At 47.7% G+C, this 14,386-nt stretch overlaps 1 protein-coding gene across 10 annotated transcripts in view; it reads left to right on the top strand.

The window, feature by feature from the left end:
• Positions 1 to 613: 613 nt before the first annotated feature.
• IQSEC1 (IQ motif and Sec7 domain ArfGEF 1) overlaps positions 614 to 14,386 on the top strand; it is a 359,420-nt gene continuing 345,647 nt past the window's right edge. For 5 of the 10 annotated variants that reach the window (XM_052776751.1, XM_052776754.1, XM_052776755.1 and 2 more), the window contains exon 1: positions 617 to 1,304. In XM_052776751.1, the coding sequence (XP_052632711.1) occupies positions 1,039 to 1,304 (266 nt within the window). In that variant the 5' untranslated portion in view covers positions 617 to 1,038. Of the gene's footprint in view, positions 1,305 to 14,386 lie in introns of all 10 variants that reach the window. The other 5 variants (XM_052776752.1, XM_052776756.1, XM_052776758.1 and 2 more) reach the window with 3 other exon arrangements.

Here is a 14,386-nt window from a genome sequence, read left to right on the forward strand (position 1 = left end):
TCTCAGCAACTTTCCTCGGCTGGATGCAACCCGAACGGGAAGCAGCGTTTCACCAACAGAGGTTTTAAATGTCAGGGCTGCTGCCGGGCGAGGCAGAGGTCTCTGCCACCAGCAGTTCGCACAAGCCTGACGTCGGGCATACCGCTCCGAGGAGCCGACACCCCGCTGCCTTTTAAACAATAAATAATCGTTCCCCAGACGCGCCAGGGAAAAAAAGCTCTGCTCTCCCATCAGGTCTCGCAGACCGGGTTCCCCGCCCGCCTCCGCGCACGACGCGCTTCTCCGCGGGCCCTCGCCGGCACACCCGGGGGGGCCGCGGCCGCCCCGCCGGGCAGAAGCGCCCCGGGGGCCGAGGCCCCCCCCCCCCCCCCCCGGTCCGCAGGACCGCACCCCGCGCCGCTCCGGGGCTCTCCCCGGCCGGGCCGGCGGAAAGGGGGCCCGCGGCCCCGCGGAGGGTGGGGGGGGACGGGGACTGGCCGCTCCGCTCCGCACCGCCACGGCGGCCGCCGGGCCCCCCCCCCCCCTCCCCGGAGGAGGCGGCCGCGGCGGCTACTTAAAGCGCATCCCCGGCGGCAGCGCGGGCGGCCGGCTCCGGGGTTCGGCCGCGGCGCCGGGCGGGCTGCGGGTCTCCCGTGCCGGGCTGCGATGCTCGGCGGGGGCGCGGGCGCTGCCAGGCGACGGGCTAACCCGGCTGCGGCTCCGGCGGGGCGGGACAGCGCCCGTGCGGCGGCGCGGCGGCGGCGGCGGGGCTCCGAGCAGCACCGGCGGCGGCTCCTCCGGCCGGCGGCTCTGCCCTCGCTCGGCAGCGGGAAGCCGAGCGCCAGCAATGGCGGCTCGGACTAGGAGCCGCTGCGCGCCGCTCCCCCGCTCGCCTGGGCAGCCGCTGCTCTAGGAGGGGAAGAAGCGGAGCTGGCAGGGGGGCTGGTTTCCGGCGGGTTATTTATTTCTTCCCTCTCGCTTAAGTTCCCAGCGGAGCGGGCTGGCCGGCACCTGCGCCCCCCCACCTGCTTCTCGGAGGGTGAAAGGTGCGGGGAGGCCATGGAGAGCCCGGCGGAGAACCCCAGCAAGGCGGCGGAGTACCTGAAGGAGCTGAACAAGATTATCGAGACGCAGCAGGAGCTGCTGGAGAAGCAGAAGCGGAGGATAGACGAGCTGGAGCAGCAAGTGGCCAAGTTGTACCACGAAAACGCCTGTCTCCAGGACGAGCATCACCGGCACCTGGCCACATGCAGGCTCCAGCAGGGCGTCCCCCCCGCGTACCCGGGGGTGCTGAGCGCCATCCAGGAAAACGCAAAGCACGAAAAGTAAGCGCTGCCCGGGTCCCTTCGCCCTTTTTTTTTTTCGAGGAGGGTCTTTCTGTAGCGGGGCTTTCCTTCCCTTTCGCCTCCTGCCTTCGGTTTCCTAAAGCCGCCCCGCGTACCGAGCCCTGGGAAGCGGCGGAACTCTCCGCGGTGCGTGCCCGGGGGGGGGGGGGGCGAGCCCCGCTCGGCTCGGTTGGGCAGCCCGCCGCGAAGGAGGGGGCCCTCGCTGAGCAGCGTTGGAGGGCGGAGGGGGCGGCCTCGGCCTCTGCACCCCGGTGGATGCCGGTGCCTCACCGGTTCTCTAGCTGGGGTCCCCCGGGGACCGGGGTCGGGGCGGGGGGGTCCGAGCCAAGGCAGCACGGCTGGGTCTCCCCAGGGCAGGCTTCTCTGCCCGCCTCGCCCGCGGCTTTCTCTGCGGCCGCCCTCTGCGCTTGGGGACGGGGGACGGGGGGGTTTGCCCCGGGCACGCCGCCCTCCCGGCAGAGCAACCATAACGGGGCGCTGGGAGGAGCGGGGCGAGCTCTGCCCTTCTCCCCGTGGCCTCTTGCCTGCCGGTTTGGAGTACCGCGGGGACCTCGGGAAGCCGCTCGCCCTTCGGTGGGGGGGGGGGGGGGGGGGGGGCGCGGGGGTCGAGGCCCCGCGGTTCCCGCAGGGGCGGCGTGCGCTCCCCGCCGGGAGAGCCGCGGAGAGCGACCCGGAGAGGGGCCAGTAAACGTTGGCAGCTCGCCACCGGGCGGGCCGGCTCCTGCCGGGGCGAGCTCGCCCCGCTTCTGGAGCCGCGATCGCTGCCGGCCTTTGCGCCTGGCGCCGGCCTCTGCCGTCCGTCCTGAACCGTGTGCTTGTTCGCAGCGCACGGAAAGCTGCCGGCGTCCCGAAGGAACAGGAATTCGGGAATAGCCACAGCGAAAGCCGTGGCGCTTGCCCGACGTGTTTCTACTTGGGGGAAAGTATTTAAGACTTTAGTTTTACTTGAGCGGAGCGGGAAAGGCGTGCGCCGTATGAAGAGCCCGCGTCGCTGCTCCGATGCGACGCACCGGGCTGTTTGTAATCCGGTGCGCTCGAATTCCTCGTATTTAGAAACAAACACCCGGCTCTGGCCGGCGGGTTTCTCCCGCAGCCCGCCGCGGGCGAGCGCTGGCCGCCCGGTCGCCTGAGGGACCTCTCGCCGCCCCGGGCAAGCGGGGAGCGAAAGCTCCTCGCCAGCCCGAGGCGAGGGCTGCGGCTGCTGCCGGGACGGGGCAGGGGGTGCACCCTCCGTGGGAGACCCCCCCCCGGGTTAGGGTCTTCGGCTGGTGTCCGGCGCAGGGGCTCCCTCCGGCCCGGCTGCCGCCCGCGGTCCTGGCCGCATCTCCCTTCCCAGGGCCCTGATGGGAGCGGGGCGGAGATGGGGGGGGGGGGGAAGGATGCCGCCGAGTGAAGCCGGAGAACTGGCTCAGGTCCTCGGACCTCTTGCTGACTCCGTGTGTGCCCTCAGCGGGACGGTCGTGGTGGGGTAGGAGGTGCTGCTGCTTACGGAGTCCCGAAATCCTGGCGCTCGGAAATAGTGTTTTCTTAGCGTGCTGTTGTGGAGGTTGAAGGAGACGGGGGAAGGGTCATTGGTCGCTCGGTGCACCCTTTGCCTGCTCCTGTTTCCAAATGCCTTACGCCAGACCCGTGTGGCAGAGTGGAAGGGGAAGCAGCTCTTCCTCCCTGGCTCCCTTCTTGCTGTCAGAGAGTTTTTTAACCCGCTTAGGGTTTGGGGGTTTTTTTTGTGATGCTGGGGTAATCGTTTTAGGCTTTTTTATGAACAGAGATGTCTCTGTGAAAACTAAGCAAATAGCTCCTTAAACAGACTGGAGAGCATATGCTGTCATTTAACAATCAACCCCGTAAGGAGACCGAGCTATTTCCAGGAAGTACGGAATAGTTAGTTACACAAATCCTACCCCATGCATCCACGTCCAGTACCCGAGGATTTTTTGTGGCTGCGCTTCTAGTACAAGACGTCAACTCAGCTATCTCGTCCCATTTGTCTCTTGGAAACGACATTACTAAAAATTGTACAAATGGCTTGCCTTGTTTGATAACGTTCCTCCTCTCCAGCCCAAGACTCGTTTGCAGAGCCCTCTTTGGGCAGGCAGCTCCGGGGACTCGGAGGCTTTTAAGTCTCTTAAGTGGATTTGATGCTGGGATCGGAATTAATCTGGGATATTTATGGCAGAGTTGTATCGCTTTGAGGCATAGCCTGCAGGGCTTAGTGGGGAAGGGCCCTCTCTGGGAGTCTGGCCCTGGACTGGGCCCTTTGCCCACGTGCATGTCTGTGGCGAGTCAGATTTTCAGGGCCACCTTCCTCTGAGGAATACTGCCTCCCTGAATTGTCCCCTGTCCCTCTGTGTCACCCCCCTTCCTTCGTAGGGAGCGAGCCCCTGCTTTTCCCTGGGAGACCCTGCCTCGCTGGGCAGGTGGATCTCACCGGTGGGCTCCCCAGCTGCGTGAGGTGGGGGCTGCGGCTGTCTGGGAGCAAGGGGCAACAAGCCAGCCACAGGATCAGTTTACTTTCTGGCTGGATACAAAAGATGAAGGAAGTCTCCGGCTTGGAAAATAGAAAATACCCTTGTTTTAAAGTCTTCTCCCAGTCCCGCAGTTATCTTGGCTTTCGGAAAACTGAACCTGCAGGTTCCGGGTGTCTGTAGCTTCCCATTCAGAAGCTCAGTCTCAGTTTCCCCAGAATTACATGTCACGTGCACCTTGCGTATGTTTGGGTGGGGAATAAGGATCCCTTGTTTGCTGAAGTTCAATATCCGATGTCAGCGACGCTCGCTTTGGGGATCTCTGGTGTTAGGAGAGAGGCGATGCGTGCGGTGGCATGTCCGGCTTGTTCCCTCCTGCCCCCAGTGCCCAGACCTCCTCCCAGAGGCAGCAGAACTGCTTTGTGCCCGAGTACCAGCGGTGATCGTTGTTCTTCCTTACCCTTCAGTACTTCAAAGCTAAAACGACTGGAATCCTTTTTGAAGGAAACTGGGCTTCTCCCAGTCAAATACATCAAGAAATCAGTACTTTAGGAAGTAATCTATAGCGCTTGTACCTTGAGAGTTGAATAGTTCTTTTTTTTTTTTTTCTAAACCACTTAGACTCCTGTCTCTCCAGCAGTTCAGCCTGTGTAAAGTGGATGTGGATCACTAACACTGTAGCATTGAGACAGCTGTTTCGTATTACCGTATGGTGGTTAACTTGGGTGATACAAAGGGAGGCATGGAAATGTTATACAAGATAGTATGCTTATGATTAGTTCTTATACTTAATAAAATATATTTTAAAAAAACCAAACAACCCAAACAAATCCTGAAACTTTTCAGTTCTTACAATGGGAAGAATATACAGCTGAAGACTGCTTAAATAATTTGGAAAAGCTGGCATATTTGTAGAAGTTCTTTAGCTTGATCTCTTGTGGGGTAGGGAACTGTTAATGAGCCCTGTAATAGAATTCTGGAAGAAAAAAACACCAGTCCAGTAAGGTAAAAATATTCTGGTTTGTGTCCTTCCAAAAAAAAAAAAAAAAAAAAAGGCCAGAGTAGAAAGAAAGTTTCTCTTGTGTAGGTTGCTATCTGAGGGAGGGAAGAGCAGAGGGATGGATTAGCAGGTGCAGGTGTGCTCGTTATCCTGCAAGGAGGTTATATGAAAAAACGGTTTGGGTGCTCTTTCACTTAATTTTGTAGTAATTTGCTGAGTGCAAATCAACCTTAAAATCCACAAATGGAATAGAGGATAATTAGCTGATTACAAGGCTCTGTTAGATGTAATGAATCAGCATGTTAAAGATAACAATAGGTATTTTAACTCGTTAAGTTGCATAAGACTAATTTTCAGTTAATCCATTTCATTTAACACTTGAGAAAACAGCAAGAACTTCTAAAACTCAGATCCTCAGTGTAAGGAAGACATGTTCAGTACGTCAATTTTGGTAATAACCTTTTTAGTGTAAATATGTAAAACCAAATGTACTGGATCTTCTCAAATCTGTGCAAGTACTATTTTTCCAGCTCTGAAAATTCAGCACTGGCATGTTACCAGCTTAGGGAGTAATATTTGTACTTAACCTAATCAAGTTAAAAACCGTGCTGCTTTTCCACCGCGAAAGTGCCTGGTGAGAGTTTGAGCAGGAGGTAGAGAATAATTGTCTGCTAAGATAAACAATCTTAGAGGGTTGTTATTTGCAACTAGTCTAAATTCTGCACCTGGCCCGACTGATTTATTTTTAAATGAATCTAGGACTGGCTTTGTTCTCTGGGGGAAAATAGTCACAATTCAGAGCTCTAAGAAATCCTCACTGCATTTAGAAGATACTCTCGGTCTCAGCTGAGGTGTACTAAGTGCAATCTAGTAAGTGGAAGTTGTTGCTCTGGTGATAGTCACATGTGAAGGCTGCTTTATGGCCTACATAAAATGAGCCTGTGACTTTGCATGTCGCTATCGGCACTGAACGCTCCCCTTGCGCACAGTCTCAGCAGGAAGCCAAAGATTGCATTAGTATAGAGACCAGCCTGACTTTTTTTTTCCCTCCAGAGATGGCCTTTACTGAGACAGACTGCTCGTATGACGTAAATCCTATTTCATTGCCTGTGCTGTGCTTGAACAGCAGCTTATTTTTGTTTGCTTTAGTGAAGTAGAGGTATCCAGCATCTGTTAAAGTATGCTCGTGTTTGGGCAAGATTTTGCTTTCTCTGCCTTCCTGTCAACAAGGATGTAGATGAAGTGCTTTTGTTAGGTCCTCTTTCTCAATCAGCTGTGTAGGAAAGCGTGATTTGTGACTGATAGTCTTGCCAGAAGAAGTCTGCCATAGAAGTGCAGTCACTACTAAAAGATGCACCTCTACCTATTTAGCTTATTTTGCTCGTGAAGAATATATTTACGTGGAAAGTGCGGTTTGTGTCCGAAATGAACACTTTACTACCACAGTATACTGCATATTCTGTCAGTCCTATAGTGGATAGGGATGGTGTAATTCTGAGGTTGGGCAGAATGTAAATTTGCATTTTCAAATAATTTAAAACAATTCTGTTAATTTTATTTTCAATACATAACTGGAATGGTATGACTACTGAGCTAGGAGAGTAAGGACTTGACACCGAAGGGAGTGCTTTTGCAGCACTCATTTCGGCATCATTAGTGTGATTTGTACATCAGCAGATGAGTGAGCATCTCTTAGGCATTTGTTGTTCTGGCAGACTCTAAGAAATCAATAGTGTGAAGATGTGTAATAAGACACGAACTTGCTAACTAAACTAAATTATTTTGGATCTCTGTTGAAATATCGGTAAATTCTTGTACTTAATATCTGCTAAATGTTAAGCTAAATGATAACACGTAAAGACAGATTAATTTGAAAGCTGATGTGTACTGTGTGACTAATAAACCAAGTTTCAGTGTTCATGGATCCTAGGTCCTTGGTGAGCAGATGAGAGCTGCTGTAATTACTGTGAGTCCAGTCTGTGTCTGAAGATGCCCTTTGCTCTCCTCCAAAAAATCTCACTCTAAAACAAGCCTGTATGTGATGGGCTGTATGCATATATGCATGTAGGTCACCAGCAGCACACTGATTACTCTCATTTTCTCATGCGAGGCATGTAAAGGAAGACCCGAGTCTTGGTCTACCAGTTATTACCAGAAAACATAGCTGTGAGTTCAGTATGATGGCCTGTGTGAAACAGAGGCACTCAAACTCGAGCAACTGTGTCCTTAACTCCTCCTGAAAAGTTGGTGAGTTTGGAACGGTGCACTATTATCGTAGGCAATGGCTCTTGGGTCAATCCTAATAGTGTAATCTCCAATGTCGTAATTACGACTTGTCAACAACGTACATTTTTACATTTTTAAACTGTGTTAGAGGGATGGCACTGAACAGCTGCACAGAAACATGGGGTTAGGGGGAGCAGCTGACCTGTTCTTCACAAATGTGCCAAGCACAGTGCTTTTGAGGAACTTAGCTTCTTGTTGAGTGAGGGATGCTAAACTTTGTCCTTATCCACTTAAAGTAACAAACTTGTGGGAGAATGTGAAGTATAGACATATGCATGTCTGAATCTGACTTGCAGTCTTGTTGGCCTGCTTATTTGCATAGGAAGGCAAATCCCCGTCAGTCCTTAGGGAAGGTGTCTTCTGGCAAAAAATAAGTTGCAGCTTTTTTGAAAACCTGGAGCAAAATACATCATGTTCAAAGAAGTATCGGTAGGAAGAGCTTATTCAATGGCAGATCACAGAAGCTATGAGGAAAAAGAACAAGGTATTTCAAGGTGTTTTCTTACAGCATACTGATGGGGAGAATAAATTATTAAAATAGTAAATTATTAAATGCTTCTTGCAAGTAGCATTGCAAAAAGCTTAATTTCATTTTTTACACCCAGTAAAACTAGGTGGCTTTTATTCATGTGCCGGTCAGTGATGCTAAACTGGAACTTCTGTGCTGGATTCAGTGTGGTGTGCCAGACCACGGCCTTTAGATGCTGAGTTTCTGCATAGAGCAGTTGCAGAAGTACATGGGTTCCTCCAGGACTTTCTTAAGGGAGTGAGGCCGTTAGGAACAGCCACAGTTGCTTCCTCTACACTTCCAATTTTGACGCTACTTAATTTTGTGGGCCCCTGTATGGTATAGCTGTGCAGACCTGCAAAGTGTTGCAATACACTGAATTTCCCCCGAGTTTATGGCTCCCTTGGGATTACAATCCCTAATATGGGAAGAGTTGCCTATAAAGTAGGCAGCCTATACCCAGATGAGTGAAGTGTCTGTTAGAGCCTTCTCCTGTCTGAGGGGTCCTGCCTTCTGCATGCAGGTGGCAAGGAGGTCATCTCATGCTATTCAGGGAGGGGGGGGTGTGGGAAGCTTCTTAGGCAAGTGGATTTTGCAGGCCAGAAGTACTTCCTGATATGCAGCCCACACTTGGCATTATTCTAATTTGATCCTATCGTTCCTACTCTTACTCTCTCTGTTATGTTAATTCCACCTTTTTTGAGTTTTGCAGCCTGCAGATACTTTTAGGCTATTCTTGCCAGTGCATCCCGTCTTTCGTCTTAGCTCAGTGAGCCTGTTGAATGAGATTGTCATAATCATTCTGCCTAACTGTACTATTTTTCTCAGCAGAATTGTTGAAATTAGAAATTTGGACTATCTGAGCAGGCTTTGGTACAGTAGAGCAGCGTGATTTGAAGAGATAGTGTATGATTGCATGTTCTGCTGGATTTTAGGTCTTTGCTAGCTGTCCCTGATGTGGGCTCTTGATGCCCCCCCCCCCCCCCTCTGCTAGGGGGCTCCTCTGCAGATTCTTCACGGAATTTGAAATTCTGAATCTGGAATTTGAATTCCTGTGAAATACTAGAATTCTCAGCTTTGTTACAGTGGAAGAAATGCTGGTTTGTGCTAGCTAGAAATCTGGGTAGGAATTGTTACCCTTTTATGATCATTACCATGGTATTGTGATTAAGGACAGAAGTAGGAGTAAGAGGTGTTTCTTTAGTCCCATCTGGTGACCTGTTGTTTGGCCTTGGCAAAACTAAGCACTGATAATTGTTATTTTACAGATGGGCAAGTCAATGTTAAAGTTAATGATCATCTCCTAATAGGTTGCTGAGATTTAGGTGGAAATGATTGCATTAAATATCACACTTGAGACAAACAAGCTTTTTTAAATCCTGGGTTCCTTCATGGCTGTTATACCAACTTGTTTGGTTTTAGTGGTGTTATTTGTATGGTTACTGTAAGGAAACACTAAAAATGTTGCTGCAAGGTGGCCAAAACCTTTCAACAGGGTGAACGCTGTAAAACAGAACAGCTTTCACAACAGAATCTGAAAACCTGAGTCTTACGTTCTTCAAACGTACATACAAGGTATGTAAATGTATCTTTTTGTGTATCAAACTATATGATTTTGGATGGAGTCTCACCCCTCCCGATCCCAAAATAGCTGCAGTTCAGTCTCAGTGACTTTTGCTCCCTCTGCTGTCTTGTTTTTAAACTGCTTACCAGTTCTGTACCGAGTGTGTGTATATATTCGTGTATGTACATATAGTGTAGAATCTGCTTTTGGATGTACTACCTCTTTGTCTCTCCAAAGCATTAGAAAGGCTGCTAAGAATGTGGCTGAAGATTTCTTATGAGTTTTTTCTTCTAGTGTCTTAAAGTGCAGAGGTAAACTTTCTTTTCAAATAGTACCATTTAAAAATATACACAGCAAAGAAATTTCTCTGCTGTAAGGCATCTGTGTAGACGGAATGAGTCTTACTGCTGTGCTAGATAAGAAAAATACCGCTACTGAGTAGCTCTCCGTAGCAATTGATTGAAACATACTATACACTATTTGCATGTTAATAACATTTCTAGTCAGACTTCCCTGACAAACATGAGTAGAGACAAAGACATACATGTCTTACATCTTTTACTGCACCACAGTAATTCAGATTTACTAAGCATAAATAGCACTTTATTCTGAATAACTGGACAAATAAAGCAGAGGAAGGAAGGTGGGGAAACAATCCTCCTGTCCTTTTTCAAAATTCAAGATGGAGGTGGGAGTTGACATTTGTCAGGGTTTCTTCATCTTTGCTGGATTTCTGCTAGCTGAAAATAGCTGCAGGTGGTGTGGACCACTCGGGAGCTTTTAATTACTCTTTTTGGGCATTGGAAAATGTAGCTATAGGGTGAACAGACTAAAGTTTTGTTAACAAGCCAAGCTTTCAAATGGTAAGCGCTTTTCCCAGGCTGTGGGACCTGGTTGTGCCCATCTCTGCAAACTGATTTCTGCCCTAAGAGTGTTTTAGCTGACAAGCTGGACTGTCAAATGGTACTCCATAATCATGCTAGAAGGGACAGGCTCTGAGTTGCGGAGGGTCTTGGCCTGGAACACTTACGAAGAACTTCAGGCTAATGAAGCCCCTTCCCTACTGAATGTGAACCACCACTGTCTTGTGGACATAGTTTCACAAATCGGTTTGCATGGGAGAGGAGAACTTGACCATTTGATGTGGTTTTTTGTTTTTCCTAGCCACCTCTATCAGTTTTCTGTCCACTTGAACAACACTTTACTGTGAAGATGGCTTATTAGTCCTGCAGCTTAGTTTCTACAACTGTGCCTCTCTGCATTTTTTTTATTTGGTGTATGTCAAATTCGGGTGTAAACTTGAGCAGCATAAGGTCTATGTGTATTGAAATGACTATTGATCAAGGTGAGATAATGACCCACTTCTTGAACTTCGTACTGATGTGCATTTGCACTAGCACTTAAAACAATCATTTCAGGATCATATTTGGAGTCTCTAAAATACCATATTTTGATGTTGGCAGCCTCTGTTTGGAATTTGCTGTGCTATTTTTGCTGGGTGGATGGAGTTGTGTAGCACTTCTAGCAATCATCAACCAGTTCTCCTAAAGTAATGCTGCTGTAGTAAAAAAAATCCCTACCAAATTTCCTGCCTGCCAGTGTTGAACCAGTATGCACCAAGCTGTATATTTGAAGAAGTTTGAGTTACTGGCAAAATAACTGAGCTGGTTTTAATATGCTTTTTGTTTATTGAGAACGATGCTAAAACTACTATTTGTGCCACCCTCTGTTAATTTCTCCCACCTCTCATTTTCAAGGGCTTTGAGTTCTGTAAAATAGATCTTTCATTTTGCTGCGTTCGGACCTCTGCTACCTTATGATCAAATTCCAGCTCCTGGGAGGATTTTAGTCTTCTCCTGTACTCTTCCATCATGGAGTGCCATGGGATCATTGTAGGGTCCAGGATGTGTGAAAGCTGTTTCATGAAGTTAATTACACCTGACACTTAGTTTTGACTTGTTTGAAGTCGAATTAAAGAACTGAACAGTGCCTACTGCTTTTGCTTAATCAACTGATGACCTGAGGGGGCCAACATGCCGCCTTTCCTCAAAGGCTTCAGTGGCTCTTGTGTGCTCTCTCTAAAATTTGGGAAAGCAGGAGGAGGAATCCAGCTTGGGTCTCCTACATAGTACAGAAGACTTGTTAGTCCTTAAGATTATTGCCTCAGTCAACTTACTGTTGAAATAGTCTTTAAAACTCACAGCAAGCAAATTTCATCAGCCTGAAGTGAACACTATAAGGATCCCTGTATAACAATGCTGAGTTGTTTTGGAGCTTGGCTTCTGCTACAGTGAAAATGGGGTGTCTCCGGGTTAGGGTTACTCAGAGATGATTATTTGTCATGCCTAGGAGATGCTGTTGTAACCGCATAAGAATCTCTTTGAAGTTCTGACTGCATTTAAATTAGGAGAGCAGTGATTGATTATTAGTGAAAGAATAAGACAAGGCATACTGGAATGGTGACTTCTTTATGAAAGTGTAAATGCCGAGTATCAGCCTGAATGTCTGCAATTCTTCTGTCACAGTGGTCCCCAGCAGTCACAGGGAGAAGCTGAAGGGGAATCCTTGCTCACTGCCAGATGTGACCTGCTGCTTAGGAAGAATACTGGAACATGACAGTTTTTAGCAGCGGACTGCACACTTGGATCAGTAGACCTCAATATCTAGTTGGGGCTGGCTACAGATAAGAAATGGGATATTTTAATAGCATGAGGTGAACATTACCTCTCTTCACTTGGCTAGTCTAAGTTGCCTCTGTTTCAGAGGTTCACTGCAGCAATGTTCTGTTTTTCATTGTCTTTCTATGGATCTAATGGTTCTCTGCTCATGCTTGGGGGATATAAAATCTTCTGTTTGGTTGTCTTCTGCGCACTATTAATGATCCTGGAAATACAGCAAAATGTCAAGGATGTACGGATTGTCTTCCAGTTTAGGTTCAAGCATGTCACATCATTCTGCAATTTTGATCTTAGTATGGCTTTTCTGAATATAGGAAGTTGTATTTCACAGGAATGGAGAATTTTTGATAAACCGAAAGCAAGTAGAATCACTTCTAATGCATTGTAAGATATAGCAGTATTCTTTTAACGTGGTTTCTTGGTAGGATAGACACATACAGCATTGAACCTTAAGTGCTTCTAGGAATTCCACGTGCACTCAAGCCAGTTGCAGAGGTAACTATTATGTCTGTTCTGTGGACGCACTCTTTGATATGGTGTTAACAGCTAAACTGTGTAGGTGCCACTTGTGCTCTATGCATATAATTGAAGCAGAAGGTCGAAGTCTTTGGTGCTTGTGACTGCTCCAGGTCATGTACAGCTGCCATGCATCGTGTGGCTGGGGAAGGTCGCAAACAGCCATTAATCTCCCACCCTGCAATGCAGCTGGGATGTTGTAATTGTGCTAAATTCAGAGGGACTTCTTAGCAATTCTGGTCACGATGGCTGCAGTGGAGGGATTGCAGAAAGCCGAGCTATCATTCTTCTTCATTCTTGCTGCTTACCTTGCTACATTCACTTCATCTTCCTTTCACCAATGGTTTTAAAGTAGAAGCTGGTTCAGACTACATTCTGCTTGATAGTCTTTTGTACCCTTAATAGTTTCCTTAGCGAGGCAGATATGTATTCCTCCAGAAATGAAATTTAAGTATTGTTGTTCAAATCCAAAACAACTTGATACATTGTCAGTTTAAATTTTTGGCTTGAGTGTCAGGATCCACTGGCACCATGGACCCCAAGGTGCATGTGTGTGGTGTGCTGTATGTATGCACTACATTTTAGACTGTCTTTCCTTAGATTATGCAGTGATGTCCTTGGTTCATGAGTAGATAGGGCTATTTATGTTAGAAGTCCTCATGGTGACAGTAAAGCAAGAATTCAGTCATAGGAATCATCATAGAATCGTTTAGGTTGGAAAAGACCTTTAAGATCGAGTCCAACCATCAACCCAACACCACTGTGCCCACTAAACCATGTCCTGAACCATATCCCTTTGGGTTTTTACTTCCTACTAGGAGTTATGATTAATGGTTCCTTGTTGTGGAGAATAGGTGTATTTTGACTTTTTTTTTCTTGTATTCCATCTTTATATATAGACCCATAGCAGAAGCATTTGTTTAATCTTGCTTTCAAGTTGGGGAAAGTGTGTGCACTTCAAAGAACATCTGCTTTAATCTGTTATTCTTTCTATGCTTTCTGCTTGATCTAGGCAGGACTGTGGATTCTTAAACTGTAAGTATAAGTTTGTTAGTAAAATTTACTGCTAAAACCAAACATTTTTGATGTTTGTCTTGTTTAAAAAGACAGAAATGGCCTGTATCATCTTGTGTCTTAATTCATGCACATAACTTAAATAACTGTATAGTGCCGTAGAAGTTAGCAGGCTCTAGTTACAGAAAAGTAAAATGGTTATGTCCAACCCTGTTGCTATTTACCTTTATGAAGTAAATAGTTGGGAGGATTTGCTTCTTCATATAGTATAGTCTTTTCTTGTGTTGATCTCCCCGATTTAGAGACCTGAAGAGTGAGGTATTTATATGCAGGGGGTAGGGCTGTGATCTAATGCAAATGATCTAGCTAGATTTCAATAAGGTAAAACCTATATTCAGCTTTCGGGCTTGATTCTATTTTGAGCTTTTTAATTGAGTCCACCACTTTCGGAGTGTTTGAGGTTGTCATGTGTTGAGAGAATGACTTTGTCTTGCAGAAAAGCAGAAAACTAACTTTTTTCTAGTTTGACTAAGGTTGTAACACTAGCGCTAGTACAACGTTAGCACTGACACAGAACACTCACGCTGCCTTGTGCACTTGTATTTGTGGGGTTAGTGGCTGCGCTAATCATGTATTTGGAGATGTAAGTACCAATGGTGGAGAGGAGGAGAGTTAGTACCACAGAATGAGTGAGTGCAATAGCTTGTTATCTATGAACTTTTTCCCAAACAGCTTGGGAAGAAAACTTTTAAGGCAGTGATCTGAGACTCCTCTGAGACTGCAGGGGTAATTCAATAGCTACTCCTGGCTTGCATTTCAAAGAAAACTCTAAAAGGGTAGTCAAAACTACCTCACGTGAGGTATGTGAGACTTCTTAAATACGAGCAATAACTAGTGACGTGAGACTTGATGGGCCAGTGCTAGGCTCCTGTAAAAATCTCATCCACTGTAGATGGAGTACACCTCAGTGCTTGCTCAATATTTAATCAGAGGGTTATGTGCAGGCAACTGTAAACTCTGATACCTGGAG

The sequence above is a fragment of the Harpia harpyja genome, chromosome Z, assembly GCF_026419915.1.
Source record: "Harpia harpyja isolate bHarHar1 chromosome Z, bHarHar1 primary haplotype, whole genome shotgun sequence".
In the NCBI taxonomy this organism is placed as follows: Eukaryota; Metazoa; Chordata; class Aves; order Accipitriformes; family Accipitridae; genus Harpia; species Harpia harpyja.